The sequence below is a fragment of the Pseudorca crassidens genome, chromosome 15, assembly GCF_039906515.1.
Source record: "Pseudorca crassidens isolate mPseCra1 chromosome 15, mPseCra1.hap1, whole genome shotgun sequence".
In the NCBI taxonomy this organism is placed as follows: Eukaryota; Metazoa; Chordata; class Mammalia; order Artiodactyla; family Delphinidae; genus Pseudorca; species Pseudorca crassidens.
The window spans coordinates 88,464,354-88,492,256 of NC_090310.1; the positions used below are offsets into that span (position 1 = coordinate 88,464,354).

Below are 27,903 nucleotides of genomic sequence, written 5' to 3' on the forward strand. Positions count from 1 at the left end.
CACCCCCACCCCCACCAAGCGCCGGCACCCAGTGCAGGGCATCCACCGGCACTGCGGCGTCCGGCGTCCAGCCATGGGGCCGCAGGCATGGGCGGCTGGCTCCCAGGCCACGGCAGGTCTCAGAACTACCTTCGCCTCGGGTCCTCAGGCCCCTCCCAGCTGCAGGAGCACCAACCGCAGGGCAGGACTGGAGGCCAGGAGGGGCTCTGAGGGTCCTGGGTCAAGGCCGGGAGCTGGCTGGATCCTGCAGCGCCTGCCCAGTGGCTGGGGGTCGGAGAGGGGGACAGGAACCTCCAGGGGCGTTGGGAAGGGCCCTGCCCCTCCAGCAGCATCCAGCCCCCGACCTTTGGCCTCTCCCAGTCTCCAGCAAATGTCGACTGGCCTGTGCTGCGCCCACCTCTCCCAGAGCACCTCTGCCTCCAGAAGCTGAGCCCAGAGTGGGGGCGGGGTGTGGGGGGTGGGGCCAGAGCCACCCTGGCAGCCTCAGAGCAGCTGGGGGGAGGGGGCCGGTCCGGTCCAGGTTGGGGTAGGGTGGTTCTGGGGGGTGAGTCCTGGGGTCCAGTAGGGGTTGGGTGCTTGGGGCCCAGGCTGGGTGCCCCCCCCCCGCCCCCGCAAGCCCTGGTTACTGGGCCCAGCCTGCGGGGAGCCTAGTCGGTTGGGGTGGGGCCTTCCGGGTGGGTGGGGAGGGCTGGGGGAGGGGCTGTGCTAGGCTGGCCCTCACGGACTGCGGAGGGTTGTAGAGAAGGGGCAGGTGCAGAGGAAGCTTGGGGGACGGGGCACTGGAGAGGGACCCATGAGTGGCTTGGGTTTGGGGTCACGGGTCTTGGGGCGCGTTGTGAGGCTGGCGTGACCCTGGGGTCCGGGGGCTGCTCCAGGCTGCCAGAGATCCCCATGCCCATCACCCACAGCTTGGTGCCCAGGAGCACACGTGTGACCTTGGTCCCTGAGGTGCCCGCCTCGTGGGCCTCTTTGGAACAGACCACGTGGAGTGAGGGATAAAGGTGTTTGGCCCCTTCGTGCCTTGGATCCCGCCCTGCGGTGCGATGGGGTCCTTTACACTGGGACCTGTGTCCCCCATGCTTGGAGAGCCGTCCTGGGCAGCAGATGGGAAGAGTGGAGAGCTGAGGAGGGGGGCCAGGGGAGGGGGGCAAGCCGCGGGGTGGGCGGGGGGTGGGCCGGGCAGTGACGTCGGAGGAAAGGGGCCTCATAAGCCACGGCCTCCCTGTGGATGCAGCAGGACCAGGGTAGACGGGAGTGCGCGGGACGGAGGGACGCTGCTCTGGGACTGGAGCAGGTTGGTGACTCGCCTCAGGGCCAGCTGGATGGGGAGGGGCCACCAGGGGAGGCACCCAGGTCTGTGATCTGAGGATGACCTTGCCCTTCCAGACAGGGTGGGGGCGGGCTCAGCGGGGGCGGGCTCAGCAGGACCGGATGCACAGTGTTGGGCTGGGGAGGGGGTCTGGCCCCCCAGGGTCACAGGGGTGGAGGAAGGAAGGCGCTGCGGAGGAGTCCTGTTCACAGCCTTGAATTCTGTGGGGAGGGGAGGGGCCTGGCTTGGGATCTGGTGTGCCCGGATAACCTGTGCACCATCCTCTAGCCCATCTGCAGCCCCGAGGACCCCCTTGAGCTCCACTGCCCTGGGTGTGTCTGGGCCGGGGCTGGCCGGAGGCCTGAGATCCTGCACTACGTTCCCCTCTGCTCTGTCAGCAGAGGCCCAGAGGCAGCCCCCCAGGACCCAACCCCACCTTTGGGGCTCCCCCCACCTCACTGAGAGGCCAGCTCTGGAACCAGGGGGCTGGTTGTCCTGGGTGGCCGGTCCTCAGCCAGGACACGCCCCTCCTGGGGCCAGCAGGGGGAGCGGCACAGCTGGGGTCCTGCTCCAGCAGGGGTCCCGGTCCCAGCTCTGATGCCACTCAGGGCTGTGGGCAGGGCCGCCGCCCACCTGGCCTTGGTTTCCTCCCCAGACCCCTTGGCCCTGACAGTGGCCACCCCAGGCTGGTCTAATGACAAGTGAGTGACCAGGGCAACAGCCAGGCCCCGAGCTGGCCTAGCTGGCCTGTGGAGAGGGTCCCGAGGGCGGGATGCAGAGGGTGCGGGTGGGCAGACGGAGGGCAGCTGACCTCCCGATCCAGGAAGCTCCCCGAGGCCTGTGGGATGCTGGCCCCTGGGGACAGGAGGGCAAGTGGCTGGATGCCTCCGGGTATGGGCTCGGCCCCAGGCCTACACAGGCGCAGACAAAGAAGCTCTGGCTTCGAGGTCAGGAGGGGACAGAGGGACAGACGGACAGATGGCTGAGTGGCCTCTCCTCCTCCCGCAGGCCACACACCATGAGCATCCGTGTGTGCCCCCGCCTCGGGGTCGGCCTCTGGCTGTGGCTGGGTGTCACCCTGGGACTCGGCCAGGGACAAGGTGAGGACACGGGTGTGGGCTTCCTGTGGCCCCTGCCTGCCCCCCACCCCAGGCCGTACCTGCCCAGGGCACAGGTCCCCCAAGGGACCAGCCTCCCTCTGGCCCTGAGCCCCCAGCAGCTGCTATTCTGGGGGGACAGATGCTCAGGGGGCAGAGACGGGAAGAGGGGACAGCTCTGCCCACGGTGTCGCCCTCAGCTGTGGCTTGACCATTTGGCCTTGCGGTCTTTCTATTTCTTTGGGCTTTTTTCGTTTTCCGGTTGTTGTTGTTTGGTTTTTTTTTTTAACAGTTATTAACACACTGCGTGTGCATTTAATTCCCTCTTATATTAATTTTTTCCATCACCCCCAGATGCCTTTTCAATGTGAAATTTTCAAAACAGCAGAATCTAGAGTAAAAAGTGATGCCCCGCCCCCAGGAGAGCCCACGATGCTGCCTCCAGCAGGTCCCTGCTCATTTAAGCTCCTCTAAGGCGCACATCACATCAGCCCCCTGCCCCCTGCGGGTAGCACCTTGGGCGGGTACACCCCATCCAGCGAGGGGACGCTTCTGCTCCCTACTGGACGTTCACAGTGTGTGCCTTTCGGGGTAACGCTGGTCGCAGTATCCTTTGTAACACCCCAAACCCGTGGGGGAGGGCTGCGTAGACTGACACTGGGAGGTGGTGTCCACGTCCCAGGGGCCGTCCGAGGCTCCACCCCTGCCGGCCACATCCCTGGTGTGCACCTGGCTCCCACGGGTGATGAAGGGGCAGGAGACTGCCGAGGGCTGGCCTCATGGGGGGCGGCAGGGGTGCATCGTGCCGCCACCCAGCCCGGAGCCCCGGCTCTGGTAACTGCCTTCTTACTGGTGGTGCATCTTCGAGGTTATACTTTTGCACGCAGGTGGTCGGGGCCCTCTGTCCTTGGGGCTCTGACAGGATCACCCCGAGGGGGCCAAATCACTAAGGAACCCCTACAGACACTTGAGTCCAGACAGCATGAGGTCCCTGCAGGCTCTGGGTAGACAGGGGAGGGCTAGGGCGGGGCGGGGCCCCACATCCACGCTGCCCTTCCCCGAGGGTGGCCCCGTGGGGGGTGCCCCTGGGTGGGTGCTCTCTCCCAGGCGCCCCACCAAGGCCCTGACGTGCAGACTCAGAAGGCAGCTGGGGATGGCCCCCAACATGCCAGGGGCGCGGGAGACAGAGGCTCTTCATGAGCTGGGCTTCCTGTTCACAAGTGGCTTTTCAAGGCCCCCGCTCCTGAGGCCTTCCTGCCTTTCAGCCCAGGCCCCAGGGATCAGCGGGGCCCGCCCAGCAGCCCGGCTCAGCTGTTCCCTGCTCTTAAGCGATCATTGTGTCTGCCGTGGGCTCCCCCCGGCCCTGCCCTTCCCCTGTGCCCCAGCTCTGAGGGGGGCCGCCAGAAGAAGCCCAGCTCTGTCCCCAGTTTCCAAAACTAGCCGCCTCTGCCGAGGAGCCCCCGGAAGCCCGGGGCCAGGCTGTGCCTGAGGGCTGAGGCCTCGCTACCCCGTCCTCCCCCCAGGATGGAGCTCCCGGAAGCTGGGGGCCAGGCTGTGCCTGAGGGCTGAAGCCTCGCTACCCTGTCCTGCCCCCAGGATGGAGCTCCCGTCCTCCCCCCAGGATGGAGCCCCCGGAAGCTGGGGGGTCAGGCTGTGCCTGAGGGCAGAGGCCTCGCTACCCTGTCCTCCTCCCAGGATGGAGCCCCCGGAAGCCCGGGGCCAGGCTGTGCCTGAGGCCTCGCTACCCCGTCCTCCCCCCAGGATGGAGCTCCCGTCCTCCCCCCCAGGATGGAGCCCCCGGAAGCTGGGGGCCAGGCTGTGCCTGAGGGCTGAGGCCTCGCTACCCCGTCCTCCTCCCAGGAAGGCCAGGCCCACCCCAGGGCACCCCACCCTTATGGGCTGTGTGAGCCTGGTGGTGACCTTGGGGTCTGCAGCTGCGGGGACTCGGCGGGGACATCCGGGCGGGATGGCAGCTGCAGTGCTGGCTCAGTGCCCGCGTCTCCGGTGGGGCAGTTACGGTCACTCCGGGAGGCTGGCCTCAGTGCACGGGGGCGGGGGCCTCCCTGGACAGAAGTCCGCCCTCCCGGGTGCTGCCAGGCGGTCCCAGTCCTCTTCAGCCCCGGGTGGGGCCTCTTCTAGAGTTCCCCCAGGTGGGACTGGCCCCCTCTGACCCCTGATGGGGCCCCAGCTGCTTCGGGGCCCCCACAGCTGGTTGGGGTGGTTGCCAGGGGGCAGCCCTGACCCCCGTCCTGCCTTCGCAGCAGGCAGCCGCCTGAGGCTGGCGGTGCTGCCTGAGGACCGGCTGCAGATGAAGTGGAGGGAGTCGGAGGGGAGCAGTCTCGGCTACCTGGTGCAGGTGAAGCCCAGGGCAGGTAGGGGCCCGCGCCTCCCCTCTGCGCGCACTGATGGTGACCACGGTCAGCATGGCGGTCGCTGTGCCCGGCTCCTCGCGACTCTGCCTCCCTCCTCCCCCCCTGCCCCACTAACACGGGGAAGCTGTGGCAGGAGAGCGGGGCCCCTGGAGTCCCCACCGCCGTATCCCGCGCCTGGCGCACGCAGAAGGCGCTCGCTCACTTGGAAGAAACAAGGATCCTCCTCAAGCTTAGAGCTCTTAGGGCTCTGCCAGTGCCCAGCGCCAGGGCAGACTCACGGTATCAGAGCGCGTCCCACAGGAGGGCAGGCGGCAGAGGCGCCTGGCAACCCGACACAAACCTCCAGACGGGATGAGGGCTGCGAGTGTGAACAGCCTTTCAAAAGCTGAGGTTTGACACGCAGACGAGCCCACAATCGTGGGTGTGTGATTGCAGAATGGGTACATGCACGATGCAAAGGCAAACTGGAGCTCATGCCCTGGGTGAGGAGAGGCCCGTCCCGGTCTCCACCCCCTCTGCTCCCAAGCAGAACCCCCTTGTTGACTCGCCTGTGGTTTTCTACTATCTCAACTAAGCCAGATTTATTTACCTTATTTTTCACATCTTTTTTATCTTTGCTGATTTCGTGTGTGTCTACTTATCCCATTAGTTCCTGAGAGAAGTATTTTAAATCCCCCATCGTGACTATAGATACATCTTTCTGTGGTTTCTCACTAATCGTTGTTTTATACATTGAGGCTCTGATGTTAGGTGCATACAAATTCAGAATTATCACATCTTCCTAGTAGATTGAACCTTTTTCATAATGAACTATTCTCATTATCTCTGCGGTTGCAGTCTTTTCTTATAATCTCTTTTTTGTGAGATCAGTGTTGGTCCACCAGGAAGCGTTTGCACTGAAAACCTTTTCCCATTCATTTACTCAATTTTTCTTTAGCCTTTCATTTTAGATGCATCTTCTAAGAAGCATAGAATTTGTGTTGTTTTTATGTTACAATCTTTGTCTTCTAATTGAAACATTTTTCCACCTACATTTAATGAAGTTACTGATATATTTGGGTTTAAATCTACTATCTTCCTACTTGTTTTCATTTTGTTACACTATAATTTTTTCCTCTCCTTTCTTGTCTTTTTGTGGCACTGAATTTTTATGGAAAATTTTAAACACATGCAAAAGAAGAGAGCGTGATGTAATGAAGCCTCATGTTCCCAGAATTTAGCTTCAACAGTTATCAACGTACGGCCACTATTGTTCCATGTCTGTCTCTCCAACTCCTTCCTTATATTGTATTATCTTAAGGCAAGTCTCAGACACTATATAATTTTGTCTATAAATATTTCAGTATGTTTCTCTAAAAGGAAGGACCAAAAAATAACTCTGGTACCATTGGCATACCTAAAAAGTAAAAATATTTCAGAACCATCGATAAATAATTTGTTGTGTTAAAAATCTTCCAGCTTGCCTAATAAATATCTTTTGCAATTGACTTCTTTGCACTGAGATCCCAACAGAGTCCTTACACTGTGCTGTTCCCGTGTCTCCGGTAATGTTCCAGCTACAACAGCTCTCCTCCTTTTCCTTGACACTTATTTGTTGAAGAAAGAAGGTCGTTTGTCCGCCAGAACTTCCAACATTCTTTGTTCTGCTGATGGCATCCCCGTGGTGCCACTTTTATTGCTCCCCTACCCCTGTCTGTCCTGAAGATTGACAGGTCCCAGATGTTTGGTCAGATTCAGGTTTGATTATCTTTTGTTGACAACAATCCTTTATAAGTGGTTCTGTGTCACTCCTGCTGCACCACAGCTGGAGGCCCACAGCGTCTAGTGTCTCTTTTTTGTGTGTGAAGTTAAGATTGATGGGTAGGTGGGGGACGATTGAGCGCTGTTTATCATCCCGTGTCCCCCTCTGCTCAGTAGTTACGTATCCCTTTACTCCTTCAGTGATCACCCAGAGACCGCCGTGCCATCCTTAACTTATCAACGTGTAGCACCCATGAAGGCTACGTTACCTTTTCCCACACAGGAGCAGCACAACTACATTTATCCCCTTTTCATGCATGTTAATCTATATCCATATTAAATCTCATAAAACATTTTCATTTGCGTAGTGTATAAATTCGACGTGAATTTGGACCAGCTCACGTGTTTACCCTTTTGTTGTTCTCTTTTCCTTCCAGCATGTCTGGGGTTATTTTTCTCCTGCCTGAAAATGTTTCCTTTAGTAAGGGTCTGCTGGTTACACATTCTTGTGTTTTGGGGGGTTTTGTTTGTTTGTCTGAAAATGTCTTTATTCCGCCTTCATTCTTGAGGGATATTATTGCTGGGTATAGAATTTCAAGTTGGAACTTTCCTTCAACACTTTGAAGACTCCTTTGAACATCTCTTGGTTTCTGTTGTTTTTCCTGAGAATTCAGTTATCAACCCAGTTGCTGTCGTAACGTCTTTTTCTTTTTCCCTGGCTGCTTTTGAGACTTTTTCCTCTGTTTGGATTCTCAGCACATTTAATCTGATGTTCGTGGGTGTGGGTCTCTTTTCTCCTGCTTCAGATTCACAGGACTTCTCAAATCGGTGCCTACTGTTTTACAGTTCTTTAGCTGTATGTCCTCAAACATTGCTTGTGCCCCATTCTCTCTCTGTATCTATGCCTTTTACTCTTTCTTCTATATTTTCAATCCCTTTATCTCTCCGTGCTTAACTTCGTGTTTTTTATTCTGACTGATCTTCCACCATTTATCTCTTCATTTGTGTGTAACAAGCTGTTAGGTCATTCTTTGAATTTCTAACATCATGTTTTGTGTTTTTCTCTTTCTTTTTTTAATTAAATTTATTTATTTACTTATTCTTGGCTGCGTTAGGTCTTCGTTGCTGCGCACGGGCTTCCTCTAGCTGCGGCCAGCGGGGGCTACTCTTCGTTGTGGTGCGTGGGCTTCTCATTGCGGTGTCTTCTCTTGTTGCAGAGCATGGGCTCTAGGTACACGGGCTTCAGTAGTTGTGGCACGTGGGTTCAGTAGTTGTGGCTCATGGGCTCTAGAGTGCAGACTCAGTAGTTGTGGCACACAGGCTTAGTTGCTCTGTGGCATGTGGCATCTTCCCAGACCAGGACTCGAACCCGTGTCCTCTGTGTTGGCAGATGGATTCTTAACCACTGCACCACCAGGGAAGTCCCTGTGTTTTTCCATTCTAGAATTTCCATTTGGAAATTTCCGTTTGGTTTTTGCATTCAAGAATTCCTTTTTTTATGGTTTGATATCTGAGTTCATAGGCTCGTCTTTTAAAATTTCAAACTACTTAGCATAGTTATTTTAAAGTTTCATGACTCCATTATCTGGGAAACCTGTGGCTCTCTTTCTGTTGTCCGATGTCTCTCTTAACATTCCGTCACGTTGCCTCGCTCCTTCGTATATCCGGTTAGTTTTTACTGCATACCAGACATTGTGACAACTTATAGAAATAATTCATGGCCTTTGATAGCATTGCCTTCCTTCAGAAACAATTTATGTTTGTTTCTGACAGACAGTGATGTGAACTAGCAGTTTTGGGTCATCTTCACTCTGTTTTAGAAGTTAAGATTATTTGAAGTTGGGCTTCAGTCCTTTCAAGAGCCAGTCTATCCTCATTAACCCTTGCTCCTGGGTGGAGCTCTTCAGTGTCTCAACCCAAAGAATGGCGGGGGCGGGGGGCACATGCCAAGGACTCACTTCCTCAAAGGGCCTGCCTGTACTTCCCTCCCCTGTGCAGGCGGGCCCAGGAACCCAACAGACCTGGGTTTAAATCCTGGTTCTACCATTGAGTAACTGTGTGACTTGATTTTCCCACCTACAAAATGGGGGGATGGTTTTGTGAGAATTACGCAGCTTGAGTCATATGAAGCACCAACACCCGCGCCCTCCCGGCCTGTCCCACCTCCCCACGTGGGGCTGGACCCAGGCTGGGGGCCGTCCGCCCCGCCAGACAATGGACTATGGGGCGGACGTGCAGGTCCTTCCTCTGTTATCCCCTTCCTAGCACCTGCGACCCGAGAACCGCTAGGTGCTTCCTGACCTCTGACTGCAGTCTCTCCAGTCGGTTCCACGACTGCCTCCCCTGAGAGCGTGGCAGTGTCCCCTTTGGAATAGTTTCTTTTTTTAGTCAGACTCACAGAGTCACAGTGGGACGTGTTTGCAGGTTCGCTGTTTGCCGTCCAGCCCCCTGCACACGGGCAGGTGGGGCCTTTCTCTGTGTGCAGCCCCCGTCTTCACACCTTCACGCTGTCCCCAGGGCTGTTGTGCTGGGCATCTGGAGGGTTTATGGGTCCTCCCTCTGGGGAGGATAAGTCCTTCTGGGGAAGCTTTGTAAAGGCATCTTATTCTGCTGCCGCAGAGATACATTCTTTCTCCATTTGTTACCCAGCAGGTCCTGGAGAGGGCAACAAAGACCTCTCCCCTTTTCCCCTCCCCCGCCCCAAGGGGAGGAGCTGGGGGAGGGGGAAGAGGAGGCGCCTGGAGGATTTTGCCACTCCCTGACATACCTGCAGGCACACGCAGGACAGAGTGGGCGCAGCACACCTGCACGCACAGGTGCACACACGCGCACACAGCATCCACCTGGGCGGGCTCGACAGCTCTCCCCACCCCCACCCAGGGGACCTGGAGCAGGAGGTGATGCTGACTACCAAGACCCCCAAGGCCACGGTGGGGGGCCTGAGCCCCTCCAAAGGGTACACCTTGCAGATCTTCGAGCTCACGGGCTCAGGGAATGTCCTGCTGGCTCGGAGGGAGTTTGTGAGTAAGTCCCTCCGGGGGTGCATGTGTGCAGAGGAGGCTGGAGCTGAGCCCTGGCAGCCCCTCGACTGGGAGCCCCGTGGAGCCTGGACGAACCCTCGCGGGGAGGGTTGTGTGCAGCCCCAGGCCTCTCTTCCCTCCCTGGTGGTCCTGACAGCCCCTCGCATCTCTCTGCAGTCAAAGATTTGAAGAGTAGCTCTGCGAGCAGGAGCAGCCGGAGGCCACTGGGGGCAGCCCTGCAGCCCAGCCCCTCCCACGAGGGGAGCCCAGACCTCGAGCCCCCAGTGGCCTTGGCCCCAAGCCAAGACCTGCCCACGCCTGGTGGGTCCAAGCCGGGGGATGGTAAGTGCCTGGGACGAGGAGCGGTCCTGAGCTTCCCGCGGATCCTCTCCATGCGGCCAAGGACGTGCTTCCTCCATCTGACCTCACACTCCCCAGCTTCACTCAGGCTTGGCTGCCGCGCTCCTCGGTTCACTAAACCCACTGGGGCAGGTCATCTGCTCGGGGCGTCCTTGGGGCCCCAGTGCCTGGTCCCACCACCCTGACCCCTCTCAGGAGTCCCCCAGCCTGAGTGTGGCTGGGGAGAGGTGACACAGCTGTGGCCACCCCCCCCCAGGAGTACCTTGTGAGGAACAGCCCCCACCCAGGGGCCCTGAGGGGGAGGCCCCTGCCCAGCGCACCCCAGACCTGGAAGAGCACAGCCACGCCAGGGCCTCGGCTGGAGGGAGAGAGAAGCCAGGTAAGACGGCCAGGGTGCCAGCCTCCGCAGGCTAGCGGGATGGGACCACAGCACCGCACTTCCCTTGAGGCCCTGCAGGCAGGGCTGTGCCTCCCCCATCAGACCTGAGATGTCTCTGATTTTGTTTCTCCCACCAGACTTGGAATGGAAGAAGGTACCTCCTTCCTTAGCCTCATGTGGGGTCCTGGGGTCCGGGCCGCCTGCTGTCTCCCAGTGGACTTGAGGCCAGGGCCTGCCTCCCCCACTGGGGGGGCATCTCACCACACCTACCCTGCCCGGGAGCCTCAGGTGGGGTCTGGCCCTGGCTCTGGGGCTTGGCCTGGGGGCACTGTCTGTGCAAAACTCAGGGAGCCCCAGATCGAGGGGTGTGGCTTTGTCTCCAAAGAGCTCTTGGGTCCTTTGGACAAGCCCCCTCACCAAACGATGAGGCCTCAGCCCAGAGCTGGCAGGATGGGCAGCTGCCTGGAGCTGTCCGTGGTGCAGACGCAGCGACCCCGGTTGGCACCCCGTTGGGCAGCCTCTGCCCGCTGGGCCCGGGTGTCGTGTTGGCCGGATGAGGAAGGTGGAACCCCCCTACCCCTGCCATAGACAATCGCACAGTGACCAGCACCGCCAAGGCTGATGGAGGGCAGAGGTGCCAGAGCGGCTGGATGTCCTGTGAACCCTCTCTGGGGGGGCTCGGAGGGCCTGGGATGATGGGCTGAGTTCCAGTGCGGTTTTCTAAGTCTGGGGAGACCCTAGTGCCTGTCCCCCAACACCCAGCTGCCCACCTCACTTGAGACCGGAGTCCTGTGGCTCCTTACCCTCTACCTGCCCCAGGGAAGGAGATGCTGGGGCTGCAGCCCGCCTCCGGGGCGGATCAGGGTCCTGCAGCAGCAGCGGGTCTCGCCCAGCACCTCGCCTCCCTCCCCTCCTTCCCCAGCCGGACCCCAGTTCCGCTGCACGTCCCCCACACCCGTGGACATGATCTTCCTGGTGGATGGATCCTGGAGTATTGGTCACAGTCACTTCCAGCAGGTCAAAGACTTCCTGGCCAGCATCATTGAGCCCTTTGAAATCGGGCCAGACAAAGTCCAAGTAGGTAGGTCCCAGCCCTGCCCTGCGCCCCACGCGGGGTGTCCTCACAACTCCTGCCAGCCCCCAGCACAGGCGATGCTTGGAAAAGGGAGTGAGAATTGGGGAAGGAGACACGCAGCCTCTGGGAACGAAGGCTAAGTTCCCACCTGGACAGGCAGGGGTGGGGTCCTGACCTGCACTGGGGGACAGCTGACTCCTGGGGGGACATTGTGTGGAAAGCGAGGCTTTGCAGATGTGCCTCCCTGGTGACCCGGGCGAGGCTGTGTGTGTCCTGCCTGCCTGCTGTGTGCCCACCCCTCCCAGCCTGACTCAGTACAGTGGGGACCCCTCCCCTTCCAGGCCTGACTCAGTACAGCGGGGACCCCCAGACCGAGTGGGACCTGAATGCCTTTGACACCAAGGAGGAGGTGCTGGCCGCCGTGCGTGGCCTCCAGTACAGAGGGGGAAGCACGTTCACAGGTCTGCCTGGCCCCAGCCCCACCCTCGGGGTCTATTCAGGTCTTGTCCTGAGGTCGGCTGCCCTCGCACCTTCCCAGATTTGGAAACGTGTGTTCTGACCCGTGCCCGAGAGCTGTGTATTCACGCCTTTGCAAAGGACAAGTCCACCTCGTTCATCCATGGTGAACGTGGTGTGCTGGGCAGTCCTGCTGAAACCAGGAGACTCCTCTGGTCGGTAGAGGCCCCCGGGAAGGCCCACCAGTCGCTTGGGGGGGCCCTGCCAGCAGCAGCCACCCTCAGGTGGTCTCGCCCTGGCAGACCCCTCCGCCCACCGCAGGTCCCCTCCCTGTCTCCCGTCCTGGGGCCTCACTGCTCTTGAGAAGACAGCAGGGTGTGGGGCGCCGGCCCCTGAGTCTCTGGGTGCCTTTGAGGGAAGGAGAGGGGGCAGCGCTGCCCTCCGGGCTCCCGCAGCCTGAAGGGGCCAGGACCGGCCTGGTGGGCAAAGCAGGGGGCCAGCGGCTGGTGGGGCCTTCACGAGTGGGCAGGGAGGGTGCTCGGAGCTGCCAGCACTTTCTTCACTGCACCCAAGGCCTGGCCCTGACCCACGTGCTGGAACAGAACCTGAAGCCCGTGGCGGGTCTCCGTCCGGAGGCGGCCAAGCTGGTGATTCTGGTGACGGACGGCAAGTCCCAGGACGATGCCCGCACTGCTGGCCACATGCTCAAGGGTCTGGGCGTCGACGTCTTTGCCGTGGGTGAGCAGACCCCGGGCTCTCACGGGGAGTTTTCACAGCAGGTGGCTCCCACACCCCCCCCCCCCACCGCCCCCGGGGCTGCAGGTCTTGTGGCCTCTGAGCCCCAGCCCGCTGTCTGCGAATGGGGAGGACAAGTCCCTGCTCCGAGGCAGCCGCGTGAGTCGGCGTGGGCGGCAAGGCCGCTCTCTAATAAAGCATCTGTAGACGTCTCCGTGCCCCCTCCTGTCTGCACGGGCCCTGTGCACGGCCCGGAGGCCTTGCTCTGCTCCCTTAACTGGCCGGTCATTGACTCTGTTCCTTGGGAAGGAAACTCCAGACTTGGGGGCAGGGATTCCTGGAAGCAGAGACCGTCCTCGGTGCCTGACCCCAGCCCCAGGGTGTGCAGGACCCCGAGGAAAGCACACTGGCCTCCCTCCTGGCCCCAAACCCACAGACAGCCAGGCAGGCATGCACAGCCTGAGGGGGGCCTTCGGTGACTAGCCCCACCTTCACACCAGCCCGTCTCTCGCGGGGGCCCGGCCGGGTGACCCCGTTCTGGGCCTGTGGAGTCTTGGGTCTGTGGCTTGGGAAGGAGCCTCTGCCGGCTGGATGCCTCGCAGGGGCCCAGTGGTCCTGGCTCGCAGTGGACAGCTCGCCCCCACCCGCGGCAGGCGTGAAGAACGCCGACGATGCTGAGCTGAGGCTCCTGGCGTCCCAGCCTCTGGACGTCACCGTGCACAGCGTGCAGGACTTCCCCCAGCTCGGCTCGCTGGCCGGCCTGCTCAGCCGCCTCGTCTGCCAGAAGGTGCAGGGCAGGCGCCCGCGCAGCGGCCCCGGTGAGCGAGCAGGGGTGGCACGAGGGCAGGGCCGCCCATGCTTGGCCGCAGCCCCACCAGGCCCCGCCCACGCGGTTCTCAGGGCTCTGAGGATACCTGGGGGAGCATTGTCCTTCCCGGAAGTGGCCCCCAGGGGCACAGGCAGAGCCACTGTCGCCAGCTGCCCCCTCCCGTCCCACAGTTACACCAGCCGCAGCCGCTCCGGCCCTGGACCCCCTTTCCGCTCCCACCGGCCTGGTCCTGACCCGGGTGACCTCCTCCAGCATCCACCTGTCCTGGACCCCAGCCCCGAGGCCACCCCTCAAGTACCTGATCGTGTTGCGGCCTTCTAAGGGCGGCGCCCCCAGGGAGGTGAGAGGGCCCCCCTCACGCAGGCAGGGCCGGAGCCGGGCCCACACGTGGAGGAAGAAGAGTGGCAGGGGCAGGGGGCTACCAAACCGCAGCCCCTTGCCCCCGCAGATGGCCCAGACCTGGCCAGGGACGCAGCCGCGCAGGGAGCGCGGGCTAACCCAGCCCTCCCCAGCCCCTGCCCCCGCCCCCGCCCCGCTCTGCCCACTCTGTCGTGGCTTCTGTTCCAGGTGGTGGTGGAGGCGCCCGCCTCGTCGGCAGAGCTGCACAACCTGACCTCCAGCACGGAGTACCTGGTGTCCGTGCTCCCCGTCTACAAGGCCGGCGTCGGTGAGGGCCTGCAGGGCCCGGTGACCACAGGTGGGCGAGGGGGCACCTGGGCTCAGGGTTGTAAGGGCTGCCCCCGCCTGCAGCCTCCCCTCGGAGCCTGGCACCGGGGCAGTCTTAACCCGGGTGGGGCACACCCCCAGCCTGTGACCGAGGCCGAGGCACTGGGCCTCTCCGACCCTGTGTCCTCTTCTGAGCACAGTGGTGTCGTTTGTGTCGTCACCCCGGTCGTGGCTGGGACCCAGTACTGCTGCTGCCTGCACTCTTGGGGCTCCCGCCCCGTCCAGCCCGCAGGCCCCCAGGGCCTGCGTGAGCCGCCCCCCAGCAGCTCTACTGAGATACACCCTACGACCCTCCCATTTACAGTGTACCAGTCGGTGGTTTCCGTTTGTCCCAGCATCGCGCACCCACACCTTAGCAGTCACCCCCCGTCCTCCCCTTCCCCACGGCCCCTGCCCACCCCGATCTGTTTTCTGTCTCTGGGGTTTGCCATTCCTGGACCCTCCATATAAATGGGACCACACAGCACGTGGCCTTAAGTGAAAGCAGGGTGGCCCAGGGCGAGCCGGGACAGGGACTTCAGTTGTCTGTGCCCCCCACCCGCGTTTGTCTTCCCCCCTCTGTGTCTCATCAAGACACACCTGGCCTGCGCTGCCTGAGACCCTTTGTCCCGCTGGTTTATGGGGCTGAATTCTGCCTGTGCTGTGTTTCTAAAGCCCCCCCACGCCCGCCCCCGTCTCCCCCAGCGCCCCTGCCCCCACCCCAGGCGCTGACCCTGGCCGCAGTGATGCCCAGAGCCATCCACCTCAGCTGGCAGCCCTCGGCGGGGGCCACCCAGTACCTGGTGCAGTGCTCACCCACCTCCCCCAAGGGCAAGGAGGAGGGGAGAGAGGTGCGGGGCCGAGGGGGAGGGGAGGCGGGGGAACCAGCCTGGGCCGGCGGGGGCGGGGCGCAGGCAGGGGCCAGCATGAGCCTCCCGCAGGTGCGGGTGGGGCAGCCCGAGGCGCTGCTGGATGGGCTGGCCCCGGGCAGGGACTACGAGGTGTGGGTGCGGAGCCTGCGAGGGGCAGAGACCAGCGAGGCCCAGAGCATCCGCGCCAGGACCCGTGAGTGCCCCGCCTGCAGACTGCTGCCCACTCTGGCTCCCCGCAACCTCCCACGGGTGGGGGACCCCGACCCCATCCGGTAGCCCCATCAGCCCTGGCCCTCGCCCGCCATTCCACCGTACGTGTGGGGCGGTCCCTGAGGCCTTGGTGTGCCCTGCAGCCGCCCTGGCCCCCCCCAGACACCTGAGCTTCTCGGACGTGAGCCATGACTCGGCCCGAGTGTCCTGGGAGGGCACCGCGAGGCCTGTGCACCTGTTCAGGGTCAGCTACGTCTCGAGCAAGGGCGGCCACTCGGGACAGGTGAGGCCAGCCCCTGCCCGGGGCCGATGTCCTGGGCTGTCCAGGGGCATGAGTTGTCCATGGGGACCCAGTGCCCTCCGCCTCCCCCACTGGGCACCCTGCATTCAGGGTCGGTGGGTGTGGCCAGGTCTCCCCAGGCACAGCCTCAGCCGGTACAGGGCAAGTGGAGGGCACCTGACACCACCTGGGCCCTTATGGGCCCCTGGGGGTGGCAGACGTGGAACAAAGAACCGCACACGAGAGCCCTCGTGCATGTGGGCGGGGGGTGCGTGGCGTCACGAGAGGCGAAAACACCGGCTTGTTGGGCGGGCTGGTGGGCAAGACCCCACCCTGGTGCCAGGGATCCTGCGCCCCGTCCCCGTCTCCCCAGTCTGGGGGTGGTCACGGGGCAGGCCTGGGTCTCCCTCTGGCGGGCGCTGCCCCCTCCGCAGCTGCCCATGTCCCCACCCCCACCCGCCTGCAGATGGAGGCTCCTGGGAGCGCCACCTCGGTCACTCTGGGCCCCCTCTCGTCCTCCACCGCCTACACGGTCCGCGTCACCTGCCTCTACCCTGGGGGCAGCTCCTCCACACTGACTGGCCGCCTGACCACACGTGAGTGTCCCCAGGCTGCTTCCCTCTGCGCCCCTGGACACTAAGATCAACATAGCTGCTCGGTGTCTGCTCTGTGCAGCACCAAGCCAGGTGAGGGCGGGTACCTGGGAAGGTGTGACAGTGGGCCCTGCGGGCACTGTGCGTGAAGACTGGGGCCCCCTCTGCCACCCCAGCCTCAGTCTCCCTCTTCCAGGGAAAGTCCCCAGCCCGAGCCAGCTGTCGGTGACAGAGCTGCCTGGGGACAAAGTCCAGCTGGAGTGGGCGGCCGCAGCGGCGTCCGGCGTGCTTGTCTACCAGATCACATGGACGCCCCTGGGAGAGGGGAAGGCCCATAAGGTGTCGGGGGAGGAGACCTTCCCCACCCCAGCTCCCGGGGTTCAGACCCCCATGCTGCACCCTGGGGACATTGGCCTGCATGTGGCCCGGGCCGGCCCCCAACGTGTGGACACAACTCCACGGCTGGACACGCGGTCCCTCCTCTCCGCAGATCTCTGTCCCGGGGAACCTGGGCACGGCCGTCCTGCCCGGCCTGGGGAGGCACTCGGAGTATGAGATCACCATCCTGGCCTACTACAGGGATGGGGCCCGCAGTGACCCCGTGTCCCTCCACTACACCCCCCGTAGGTGACCCCTGCTCTGCCCCAGACCCCTCGATCTGTGGGCCCCCGACAGGCAGTCCCCCGAGTCCCTGACCCTGCAGCTGGACCACTTGGGTCCTGAGCCGTCCAGGCAGGCATCCCTGGGATGGCCGAGGGTCCAAGTCACCTGGAGTGACACAGTGCCCAAGACGGTCCTGGAGCTGGCCTGGTGACCCTGTCTTGGCCAAGGCCACTGGGCAGTGTGGCGGGGCCATGGAGTGGGAGGGTGGCAGACGTGGTGCAGAGCGGGGGACGTGCTGCCATCTGAGGCCCCCCCGCCCCTTGCTCCCCCGCAGTCAGCTGGAGCCCACCCTCCAACCTGGCCCTGGCCTCGGAGTCGCCTGACAGCCTGCGGGTCAGCTGGACACCCCCGAGTGGCCGTGTCCTCCACTACCAGCTCTCCTACGCGCTGGCCTCAGGCTCGGGACCCGAGAAGTCGGTGGGTCTCCCTGGAGCCGGGAAGCCATCGTCCCTCGTGGGCCCCTGGGGTCCTGGGCCTTGGGGGAGACAACGTCCCACCCTGCCTGTTAAGGGGGCCACTCTTCCATGGCAGGACCCACAGGGAGCTGAGACGCCCAAATGAGCAAAGACGCTCAGGTGACCATCTCCCCCACCCCCCCCAGATCTCCGTTCCAGGACCCAGAAGCCATGTGACTCTCCCTGACCTGCTGGTGGCCACCAAGTACCGGGTCCTAGTCTCAGCCGTCTACGGAGCAGGGAAGAGTGTGGCAGTGTCTGCCACGGGCCAGACGGGTGAGTGGGCACTAAGACCCCCAGGCCCCAGCAGACCCCAGCCGGACCCAGGACCCTGGCAGGTCCCCGGGAGCCAGGATGTGTGGGCCCTGTCACTCCCGGAGGCACCCTGCACTGCAGACCTTAGCGGAAGGAGATCCGGTCTTCACGCAAGACCTTCCTCGGTGTACGATGCCAACCGGGACCCCAAGGGTTAAGGCCACTGCAGTCCAGCTGAACGCGTGCAGGCTGACACGGAGGGGATCGCGGCTGTGGCCCGGCCTGCAGGTGCCCAAGGCTGGGGAGCGGCCGGTGTTCTCCTGGATCTGCGTCTGGGAGGCGCAGGGCAGACGTCCAGCCTGCAGGAGCAGGAAGCCGGACGCAGACCACAGACGGGGCGGCTGCAGCGGAGCCCAGGGGGAGCCGAGGGTGGCTGGCCCCCCCCTCGGGGTATCGGTTGTCCCTGGGGTCCCACCACCTGCAGGCCAGGACCCGGCTGAGAGGAGTCTTTTGTTTTGTTTTGCTGCTTTTCTTGGGCAATCAGACGCTCGGAGTAGAAGGTCCTCAGAGGCCAGTTAGCCGACTGCCCCAGCTTCCCTCTGTGTCCCCTCCGTGGGGTTGCCTGGTTTTGGCTTGAATACCTCTGGGGACGAGGGCCTCACTACCTGAGGCTCAGCACCCTTCCTATTTTTTGAGGGGGGAGCCACTTCCCGCCCTGAGGGTCCTAGTTTCTGCACGCACTCGCCTGTGAGCAATCCTGAGTGCCCACGTAGAGCTTGGCAGTGGGGCAGGCCTGCAGAGCTGGGTCCCGGGATGGCGGTGCCCCGGGCACGTCCTCACACCCAGGCATCTCCCTGGCCCTGCCGCCTGGGGCGCATCTCCTCTTGGGTGCAGCCCCCAGTGGCAGCACCCAGCCGGATGCTGTCTTCCTGGGGGGTGGAACCTGAGGCAGCAGGACACTGTCCCTGTCCCATCCCCGTCCCTGAGGTGTGGGGACCACAGGGCATGGTGTCCGGCCACAAGGGGCCCCTCCCCACTGACCCTGACCTCTGTCACCTCTCAGCAGCCTGCCCGGCCCTCCACCCGGATGGCTCCCTCCCAGGTAGGTCCCCCCACCCTGTGTGGCAGCTGCTTCCCACCAGCCCCTAGCCGCCCCTGCTCTGGGTCCTTGTCAGGGGGGTGGCCTGGGACTGGGGTCAGGCAATGCTGGAGGCCCGGGTCCTGCGTGGCCTCCGTGAGCCTCTGCTGACCAGGAACGGGGCGGGCGAGGGGCTGAGCCAGGGTCCCTGGCATCGCATCTTTACTGCTGTGGGTCTGAGACAGCCAGAGGGAAGGCTGACACGTGGGCCCCCGTGGTCAGGGAGACCTGCCAGGTCGGGGCGGTGGGGTCGGGCTGCAGGCGGGGGCCCAGCTTGGGGCAGGGTCTCCCGCGGGATGTCCAGCAAGCTGCTCAGCCCCAGCTGCAGGGCCGGCGAGTGGGGATGGGAGTGGGATGGGCGGGTCCGGGCACTGAGGGCCGCTGGGAGGCGAGGGCTGCGGGCAACAGAAGGGGCAGGACGGTGCTGCTTGCGTGTCCTCCCCCAGGCCAGGATGGAGGGAGAGGGGGAGGAGCAGGCCCCCGAAGGCCTGCGTCTCCCTCGCTGCCCCTGCTGCCTCCCCTCACCTGACACCTGGCTTTCTTCTCTGCGCCCTCCCCCACCGCCCCTCCCGTCTCTGCTTGTCCCTCGCGCCCCACCCCTCCCCAGGCTTTGACCTGATGGCAGCCTTCGGGCTGGTGGAGAAGGAATACGCCTCCATGCGTGGCGTGGCCATGGAGCCCTCGGCCTTCGGCCCCATCAGGACCTTCACGCTCCTCAAGGACGCTCAGCTGACCCGCCGGGCCAGGTCGGGGCGGCGTGGGCCTGGGAGCAGGAGGGCACCCTGCGGGGGTTGTGGGGGGGCGTCCCCCAGGCCCAGCGGCTGCACCCCAGAGCCAGCCAGGGAGCCTCCCGGGGGGACGTGGGCTCCGGGAATCCGAGTTCCACAGATTAATAAATCTCTCGTGGGCGGAATGAGGACACGGTTGGGGGGGTCCTTCTCCGCATGTGGCCCAGGGATTGACCAAACGTGCAGACTTCTGGGCGGGGGCCACCAAATTTGTCTCCCTGAGAACTGCCTCCTTTGTGCTTTCATTTGATGCTGCGAATATCCGGGGTCTGCAAGAAACCACTGCTTCGTGACTCACCACGATCGAGGCTTGTGATGACCTCCGAGGTCTAATAGTTGCCCCACTTCGTATATGGAGGTCTTTAATCACTCACTGGAAATTCCACACGCACAGCATAATTTTTCTTAAGTTAAAATGTTTTACGTTGCAAAGGCAAATCACGTACTTTTAATAGAAATTTGAGCAATACTGGGGCTGCTAAGAGTGGAAGGGGCTCCTCCCTGGGTCAGGAAGGCTCTCCAGGAGGTGGCAGAGGGTAGGAGAGAATGGGAGAGGGGAGGGCGCTCAGGAAAAGGAGCAGCACGTGCCAAGGCCCTGGGGTCGCTTTGCTTAAAGAATTGCAGCCATGAGGCTGGGCTGTGTCTTCCAGGCCCTTGGTTATCCCAAGAGCAAAGGAAGGGCACATAGGGAGGCTGCAGGCCCTTAGGAGCGGTTTTATTGGGTGATCAAGACCCTGTTCCCTGCCCCTCCCCACCGCTGAGCACCAGGGTGGGCACGGCACCAGCACAGACCCCAGCTGCCCACCCAGTCTGAGCAGCTCCCAAGGGCAGAGCTGCCTCTGGGCTTGTGGGCTCCTGGCCCAGGAGACAGGCTCAGAGACTTTGCTGGGAGCCCTCGACCTGCACCCTCCCCACCCACGCAGAGACCCTGAAGAACGATCATCGTGGACACTGGCCGTGGTCCCTGCTGGGCCTTGGGGGAGCTGTTCCCGTTGAAACCTGACAGGCCCAGGCCGGGAGTCCTGCCCCTCACACTCCCCGCGTTACTCATGGGGAAGCTGAGGCAGGAGAGGCTCAGCCTGGCCCCAAGGACACCACTCTGCGGTCCCGGGGGTCCGGCCTCCTCTCAGGCCTGCGGTCGCCCCTGCTGTGTCCCCACAGCGACATCCACCTGGCCACCCTCCCCACGGAACACACAGTCGTCTTCCTCCTGCGCCTGCTCCCCGAGACGCCCCGCGAGGTCTTCGCGCTGTGGCAAGTGGCGGCTGAAGACTTCCGGCCCGTCCTGGGGGTCCTGCTGGACGGTCAGTTGGAGGGGAGCAGTGGGCCCCGGTCACTCCTCGAAGGCAGGGGCCACTGGTGCAGCACGGCCTCTGAGGCTTTGCACGCCCATCGCGGCTCCACTCCGGTGCGTCCTCCTGCCTTTCGCCTGGGGGTCTCACGTGCTCCCTGCCCCGCCCCCCAGCCAGCAGAAAGTCGCTGACCTACTTCAGCCGTGACCCCAGCGCCACCCTGCAGGAGGCCACCTTTGACCTGCCCGAAGTGAGGAGGATATTCTTTGGGAGCTTCCACAAGGTCCTGGAAGGTCCTGGAAGGACCCACGCATGTGCCTCCCTGCCTAAGACCCTCCTGGCTCCCAAGTTCTGGGGCAGACCCCCCACGGGGCTCTGCAGGACACAGGCTGCCCACCCCCGTCACCGTGGCTCCCCCTCTGCTCCTGTGGTCCCCTCCACCCTGGACGTCCTTCCCTTAATTTGGGTCAAAGAGCTTCCAGCCCTTTCTCCTGCGTCCCACAAGTCCCTGGGAGGGGCTGTGCGGGATGTCATTTGGTCCATTTCACAGCAGGGAAACTGAGGCCCCGCGAGGGGGGTCTCACGAGATGGGGTGGAGTCAGGATCCTGACCCCAGGCCCCAGGGGATGGTCACCTGCCCCTCCCCGCTCTGGCCCTGGCCTGTGGGCGTGGAAGGGAGCCCTTCTTGGCCGGGGCCGCAGGAGACCTCCTGGTGTCTCCCAGGTGCACATAGCCGTGGGCCGCTCCAAGGTCAGGCTCTACGTGGACTGCCGGAAGGTGGCTGAGAAGCCCACTGGGGAGGCCGGCAGCCTGCCCACCACCGGCTTCGTCACACTGGGGAGACTGGCCAAGGCCCGGGGCCCCCGGAGCAGCTCAGCCTCGGTGAGCCAGACAACCCGGGGCTGGCGGACCCCCTCCCGCCCCCTGACCCAGCTGCGCCTGGCCGACCCTGCCCCTCCCCCCCACCTGCAGTTCCAGCTCCAGATGCTACAGATTGTGTGCAGTGACTCCTGGGCAGAGGAGGACAGGTGCTGCGAGCTCCCGGCTTCGGTAGGCGGGCAAGTGCCCACCGAGGGCAAAAGATTCTGGGGGTAGACTGGCCATCCAGGTCATTGCCGCTCCAGGAGAAATCCAGACAGCCTTCCTGGAGGAGGCGGCCCCCAGGGCTAGAGCCGGAGCTCAGGGCGACTGGATGTGTGTCCTGGAGGCCCTGAGGCAAGGCAGGCTGGAGCAGGCCTGGAAGCTCCCAGCCCCAGGGTGGCTGCTTCCACGTACTCAGGGCCACTGCCCTTTTCTGTGGGCACAGTTGTGGGCAGGGGTCCTTACCGACTCCCCTGGGTGCCCACACCGGGCTTGGCCATGCTGGTGGCCTGCAAGGGAGTGAGAGAGGGAGTCCTGTTGGGGGCTTGTGTCAGGCAGCTTGGGGGGTGGGCACCGAGGACCAGGTCCTCCCCCTCCCCCCCCAGCCTCCCAGGGGTGGGTTTGGAGGCTCCCTGGACCCTGGTGTCCGTGGATACCCTGAGCTCTAGGGTCGAACAAGAACTGAGGAAAGGGTCCATTTAATGGTGGGGGTCTCCTTTCTCCCAGAAGGATGGAGAGACCTGCCCTGCCTTCCCTTCTGCCTGTGCATGTTCCTCGCAGACCCCTGGGCCCCCGGGCCCCCAAGGACCTCCCGTGAGTCCAGCAGCTCCTTCCTGGGGTGACCAGGGACTCCTGGCATATCTTGCTGCCAGCGGTGATGAGGGTGGCCCCCGCATGCCCCAGCAGCCGTCCCTAGGCCCACCACCAGATGGGATAGACTTCATGAGTGTCCTGCCCGCCTCTTCCACCCCCCGGCCCACAAGTCCCCTCCTGCAAGCCCCTTCCTCCCGATGGCCACCCTCTCCCGAGCAGGCCCCTCTCTGGTGTCGGAGCCATCCTCCCCTGCTGGGGTGGGGGTCTGGGCCCAGCAGTCTGCAGCGCCGCGCTGGTCCCTGGCCACAAGGCGCAGCCACGCAGGCAGCCTCTGTCCTGGGCGCGCTGGGCTGTAGGGTAGCCCTGAGGGGCCTTTCCCCGGGCCTCCAAGGAGGCGGCACCAGGCCTGGGCCCCGCTGTGGGGCAGGTCCAGACCCTCTGGCCACCCTGAGGCTCCAGGACCCGTTCTAGCTGGTGGTCCACAGACCTCACCAGGGAGGGGCCAGGGCTGGAACCCAGACCCGCCTGAGCCCATGAACGCGGTAACCAGTTGGCTGTGGGAGGGCAGGGTGGGCCAGGACGCCCTCGCCCCCGGAGCCCCTTCTTCTTCTCCCCCTAGAGGTGGAGACTGGAGTCCAGGGCTGCTGGGGAGGCCAGCGTGCAGCCCGGCCTCAGCCTCGCTTGTGATTCTGCAGGGCCACCCCGGGAGGGACGGAGCCCCAGGAGAGCAGGGCTTCCCAGGGCCCAGGGTGAGTTGTGAGGCATCCTGGCAGGGGGGTGCAGGACTGAGCCCCCCGCAGCCCAACCCCAGGCGGGAGCGGGGCCCCCCAACCGGGCTGCGGGGCCCCAGCCTAGGGACTGCGTGATGGGCAGTCTTGGGCGTCTGGCCAGGACGTGTGTCCTCTGCCCTCAAGTGTGTTTCTCTCCCCAGTGGCTCCACCGGCTTTGAAAGTTGCTGGTGTTTTCTTGGACGCGTGGCCTCCAGCGCCCGCTCCGCTGGGTTACCTCTTCTTCTTCGCTCGTGGGGCTCTAGGCTTAATGGAAACACCTGTGCCCTGAGTTGTGCCTAGTTTACCCTGTTGTTGTCTTTTGACCTGGCCTACCGTACGCGTGTCCAGGCAGATTTTAGGATCGCCTTTGTCTAGTGGACCGCGCGGGTCTGTCTCTACGGCTCCTGACTTCCGCACCGCGTTTCAAGGCTTTCCTCAGTCTGAGAGGGCCCACCCGCTCCTGGTCCCTTCTGGTGCTTCTAGCACCTTCCGACACACAACGTGCTTCCTCCTGCCTTCCCAGACCACTGCCCTGTCCGTCCTCCCAGTGTTGGGTAGCCACAGCCCCCGCCAACTTCAAATGCAGCCTAATCACATCACGAGTTTCCACGGACTCCAGAGTCCAAAGGACTGCCTCAGACGCGGGTCCTGGTGTCCAGCTCCGCCCTCAGCTTCCCCAAATCCTCCGTCCTCTCTGTGTACGATTTTTGTGCCCCATTTACTATTCAGTTATCTTATTTGCAATAGTTTTTTATTTTCAGATGGTTTTCTTGGAATTTCCTGGTTTAAATTTACATCACCTGTGAAAAATCACTTCAGTGACTCCGATTTTTATCACATTCGTTTATTTTTCTTTTTCTGTTTCTTGTTTATTTGTCTGGTGTGGTGACACTCCAGAGTTTGTCAGAGAACCGCGGTGATAGAAGACGTCCTCATCTTGACTTTACAGAAATGCTTCTGGTGTTTACCGGTTGAGTGTGGGGCTGGCCTGGGAGCTGAGACAGATACATTTTGCCATGTGCTAGTCAAATCCTACCCTTATTTTATTAGGAGATTCTAAAACTCAAGAGTGGGCGTTAAGTAAGATTGAGCGCCTCATCTGCTGCTGTGGAGGCAAACAAATCATTTTTCTTCTTGAAGCTATTAGTTTGGTGAACAACTTAATCTCTCCCACGTTCTGAGCCGCGCCTGCTCGCGTTAAAAGCCGGCTTGGTCACCGCGCGCCCGCTGCCCACTTAACGGCGCAGGCTTCTGTGCGCTCAGGTTCTATTTGGGGTTCTCGCGTTGATATTCACAAACGGGGTGCCTGTGGTTTGCTTTAGCTTGGTGCATTGATATGCCTGACTCACGTGATTATTTGAAAGCAGGCTTTGTGTTTTTAAACTGCAGATCAGGCAGTTTAAATGGCGTTAGTGTCATCTGTCCCTTAGAGGTTTGGTAGAATGTGCTGGTGTCTGGGGTTCAGGGCTCTGTGCTGGCCCGTCTGGAGTCGGCCCAGCTCCTGGCTATACAGTGGGGGCATAGCAGGACCCCTCCCTCCCAGAGTGGTCTGCGAGGGTGAAGATGCCTGTGACAGGCCTGGGTCTGGAGACCATGGGCCGGCAGGAGGGCGGGATCGAAGGAGGGGCCGCAGGACGGCCACACGTCTTCTCAGCCCCACCACACACCCCCATGTCTCCAGGGAGAGCCCGGGCCACCCGGACAGATGGGACCCGAGGGTCCTGGAGGTCAGCAAGGGTCACCAGGCACCCAGGGCCGAACCATCCAGGGACCCGTGGTAGGTGTTGCCTACCCCCCAGCACCCACCCCCCCGGCCCTCTCCCCTCGCCCTCCCGCCCATCCCCCCGGCCCTCTCCCCTCACCCTCCCGCCCATCCCCCCGCCCCTCTCCCCTCACCCTCCCGCCCATCCATCTTCCCCGTCCAGGGTCCACCAGGGGTCAAAGGAGAGAAGGGGGACCACGGACGCCCCGGCTTGCAGGTAGTGGGTCAGACCACACTCGGAGCACCGGTGCTGTGTGCTCAGGACGGAGGTCTGGGGACAGGGCCTCCCCCTCCGGGTCGGACCTCGGCCCAGCCTGGCTGGCTGCCTCTGTTCTATTCCAGGGCCATCCCGGCCTCCAGGGCACCCCTGGGAAGGTTGGCGTCCAGGGACCAAAGGTGGGAGAGGAGCCTGGCCGGGAGGGTCTGGAGATGGAGGCTGTGGTGGGACTTCCTTCTCTGCCCCACACCCACCTCCCCCCCTATCCTGCCCCCGCCAGGGCCTGGCTGGTGGGAGGGGAGTGTCAGCCCACACAGACTGGGGATGAGTGGCCACTGCCCGGGGCGGGGGCAGGCCCTGGGATGGACCAGCCTCAGCCCGGCACAAGCACGTACCCCCGACAGTGGTGGGTTTTGGGGGTCACTGTGGGAGGGGCACCTGCCTCTGCCCCGCCCACCCCTTCCTTTGCCCTCAGGGAATGAGAGGCCTGGAGGGGACTGCTGGCCTGCCCGGACCCCCTGGCCCTAGGGTGCGTATCGCCTCCTCCGTGAGCCCCCAACACCACTCACCCCACCAGCCCTCCCCAGGTTTCTTGGGGCTGAGCTGAACAGTGACCGGGGCGGCCTCTCGGCCCCAGGCTGGGGCCTTGTCGGTGGCGGCGCTGGGCGCATGACAGTCCTTATCCCAGGAGCGCAGGGGCCGCGCCCCCCCCGCCCCCCTCCCCACTCCCCGCATCGGGCAGGTTGCTAGGAAACGCCACCATTCCACACGCAGGAAGGTGCCTGGGCTCCCGGGTGGGCCTGGCTGGGGGACGTGGTCGGGCCCCCCTTTTCCCTCTCTGCCTCCAGAAACCCTCACCTCGGCGGCCCAGGCCGCCCTGCTGGAGGGCTGGGGGCACGGCCGTTCACTCGGAAGCACCTTCCCTCCCAGCCTGGTGTTCCTGGAGGTCAGAGCGGAGCTCAGGGGCTGGGAGCTACTCTGAGTTGGGGGTCCGGGGCCGGCAGCCCAGACCCGGCCAGGATCTCCCGGGGGTCGGCCTCGCTGGGTTCCTGGAAGGCTGAACTGCCCCTCCTGCAAGAAGCCCCCGCGGGGGGCCCGTCCTGCGGTCACACCCGGGCTACTGGGACGCGGGCGGGGACGTATTAGTGCAGAACTAGCGACAACGGGCGGGGCGTGCGGGGTGGGGGGGCTGCCTGGGCGCGGGGTGGGTAGGAGGCACGGCCTGCAGGAGGCTGGGGACAAGCTAAGAGGTCCCCTGATAGCTTGTCTTAGCTTTGCTCTTGGTCCAGAGCAGGCGGGACCGAAGGGAGGGGCCCCCGCACCGGAGCTGCAGCCAAACCGGAACCCCCGCCTTTGCAGGGCTTCCAGGGCACGGCGGGGGCCAGAGGCAGCATCGGGGAGCGAGGACCCCCGGGGCCTGTGGGGCCCACGGTAAGCCCCTCCCTACCCAGCCCATCCGCCCGACAGCAAGGGGGGGGGTCACATGTGTGCAGACTTGTCCCCGCTGACCGCTCAGGGTGTCCTGCGACTGGCACGTTGGTAGAGCGAGGCCAGCACTAAGCTCGCAGGGGAGAGAGCCCAGGCTGCCCCCTGCCCGGCCCAACACAGACAAGGTGGGGGGCAGGTGAGGGGACGTGGGCTCTGGGGGCCGGGAGGGGCAGACCTGGGCCTGCAGGCTGGGTGGGGCCCAGGGGGCAGGGAAACTCCCTCTCGCAGCGGGAGAGGTGGGTCCTCTGTCCTCTGGGGACTCCTGGGGTGAGTCCCGCACAAAGCCTTCGGTTGGGGGGCGCGGTGGGCGGGCGGCCCCGGGGTCCAGATGCTTCTCCTTTTCCTCCCACTCAGGGGCTGCCGGGGCCCAAGGGGGAGCGAGGAGAGAAGGTGAGTGTGGGGAGTCTGGGGTCTGGGCCGTCCCTGGGGAAGCAGAGGGAGACACTGACTCGGGCTGCTCAATCCACTGGCCACGTGGCCCGTCCTCCCTTCCAGGGCGAGCCACAGTCCTTGGCCACCATCTACCAGCTCGTGGGCCAGGCCTGTGAGTCCGCCATCCAGAGTGAGTGGCCCAGCCTCCCGTGAGGACCCCAGAGCTTCCGCCTTCACCCGGGAGGGAAGGGACGCCCGGCGCCCGGTCGTTAGCGAACCCAGCCTTGCGGCCGTTCTCCTGGGCCACGTGCCTCGGACCAAGGCAGGGAGCGAGGGAAGGTCTCCCTGCCCCGCCCCCTCTGACCGTCCTCCCCCGCAGTGCACCTGCTGAAGCTCCACGCCTGTACCCACGAGAGCACCCGGCCCCCCATGCCCATCTTGGAGGCCCCCAGGGCCTTTGGCACGCACAGAGAGGCCCGGCTCCCTGGAGAAGGGGGGCACGGTGGCCCCCGCCCAGAGGACAGAGGTATTGGCCCCCGTGGGGAAGGGTCTCCCCCAGTCCTGGGGCCGGTGGCTCTGTGTGGCCCTCCTCCCCCAGGTGATGGGTGGGGAGACAGGCCCCCTGAAACCACACAGAACTGGGGCTGCCTGGCTGCCTGGGGCCCTCGAAACAGCCCCTTCCCCAACCGCCCAGCAAGCCTGAGCTTAGGGCCTCCTCCCCAGCCTCTGGTCCCCTCCCTCCCGTCCCTGATCCGTCCCCCTCTCCTTGGCTGCCACAGCGGGAGGCTTGGTCCAGTGACCTTGTTGTAATGAGTCCGCCCATCTGACTGGGGCTGCAGCGCTGTTCACGGCTCAGATGATGATGCTGAGATGGATGGAGAAGTTGATGAGGGGAGACGGAGCTTGTGGCCTCGATGGGGAGGAAGGAGACGGCTGGGGGTGGGATGTGGCGGCTGGGAGGACAGCTCTGCGCCGAGGACGGTGGGTGGACGGGGAT

At 63.4% G+C, this 27,903-nt stretch overlaps 1 protein-coding gene across 1 annotated transcript; it reads left to right on the plus strand.

Annotated features, from left to right (window-relative positions):
* The first annotated feature begins 1,411 nt into the window (after nucleotides 1-1,411).
* Nucleotides 1,412-27,874, plus strand: COL20A1 (collagen type XX alpha 1 chain). Its single transcript, XM_067708705.1, has 35 exons — nucleotides 1,412-2,409; nucleotides 4,668-4,778; nucleotides 9,399-9,542; nucleotides 9,716-9,859; nucleotides 11,200-11,358; nucleotides 11,694-11,813; nucleotides 12,382-12,546; nucleotides 13,197-13,361; nucleotides 13,552-13,712; nucleotides 13,940-14,069; nucleotides 14,783-14,928; nucleotides 15,019-15,142; nucleotides 15,303-15,442; nucleotides 15,906-16,035; nucleotides 16,229-16,371; nucleotides 16,523-16,655; nucleotides 16,970-17,112; nucleotides 17,297-17,426; nucleotides 18,472-18,507; nucleotides 19,151-19,289; nucleotides 20,493-20,635; nucleotides 20,797-20,906; nucleotides 21,347-21,505; nucleotides 21,596-21,673; nucleotides 22,211-22,297; nucleotides 22,993-23,046; nucleotides 24,749-24,844; nucleotides 24,993-25,046; nucleotides 25,172-25,225; nucleotides 25,522-25,575; nucleotides 26,406-26,477; nucleotides 26,889-26,924; nucleotides 27,030-27,096; nucleotides 27,286-27,432; nucleotides 27,686-27,874. The coding sequence occupies exons 1-35, from the start codon at nucleotides 2,082-2,084 to the stop codon at nucleotides 27,703-27,705; spliced, it is 4,122 nt and encodes a 1,373-aa protein (XP_067564806.1). The 5' UTR covers nucleotides 1,412-2,081; the 3' UTR covers nucleotides 27,706-27,874.
* Nucleotides 27,875-27,903: the final 29 nt, after the last annotated feature.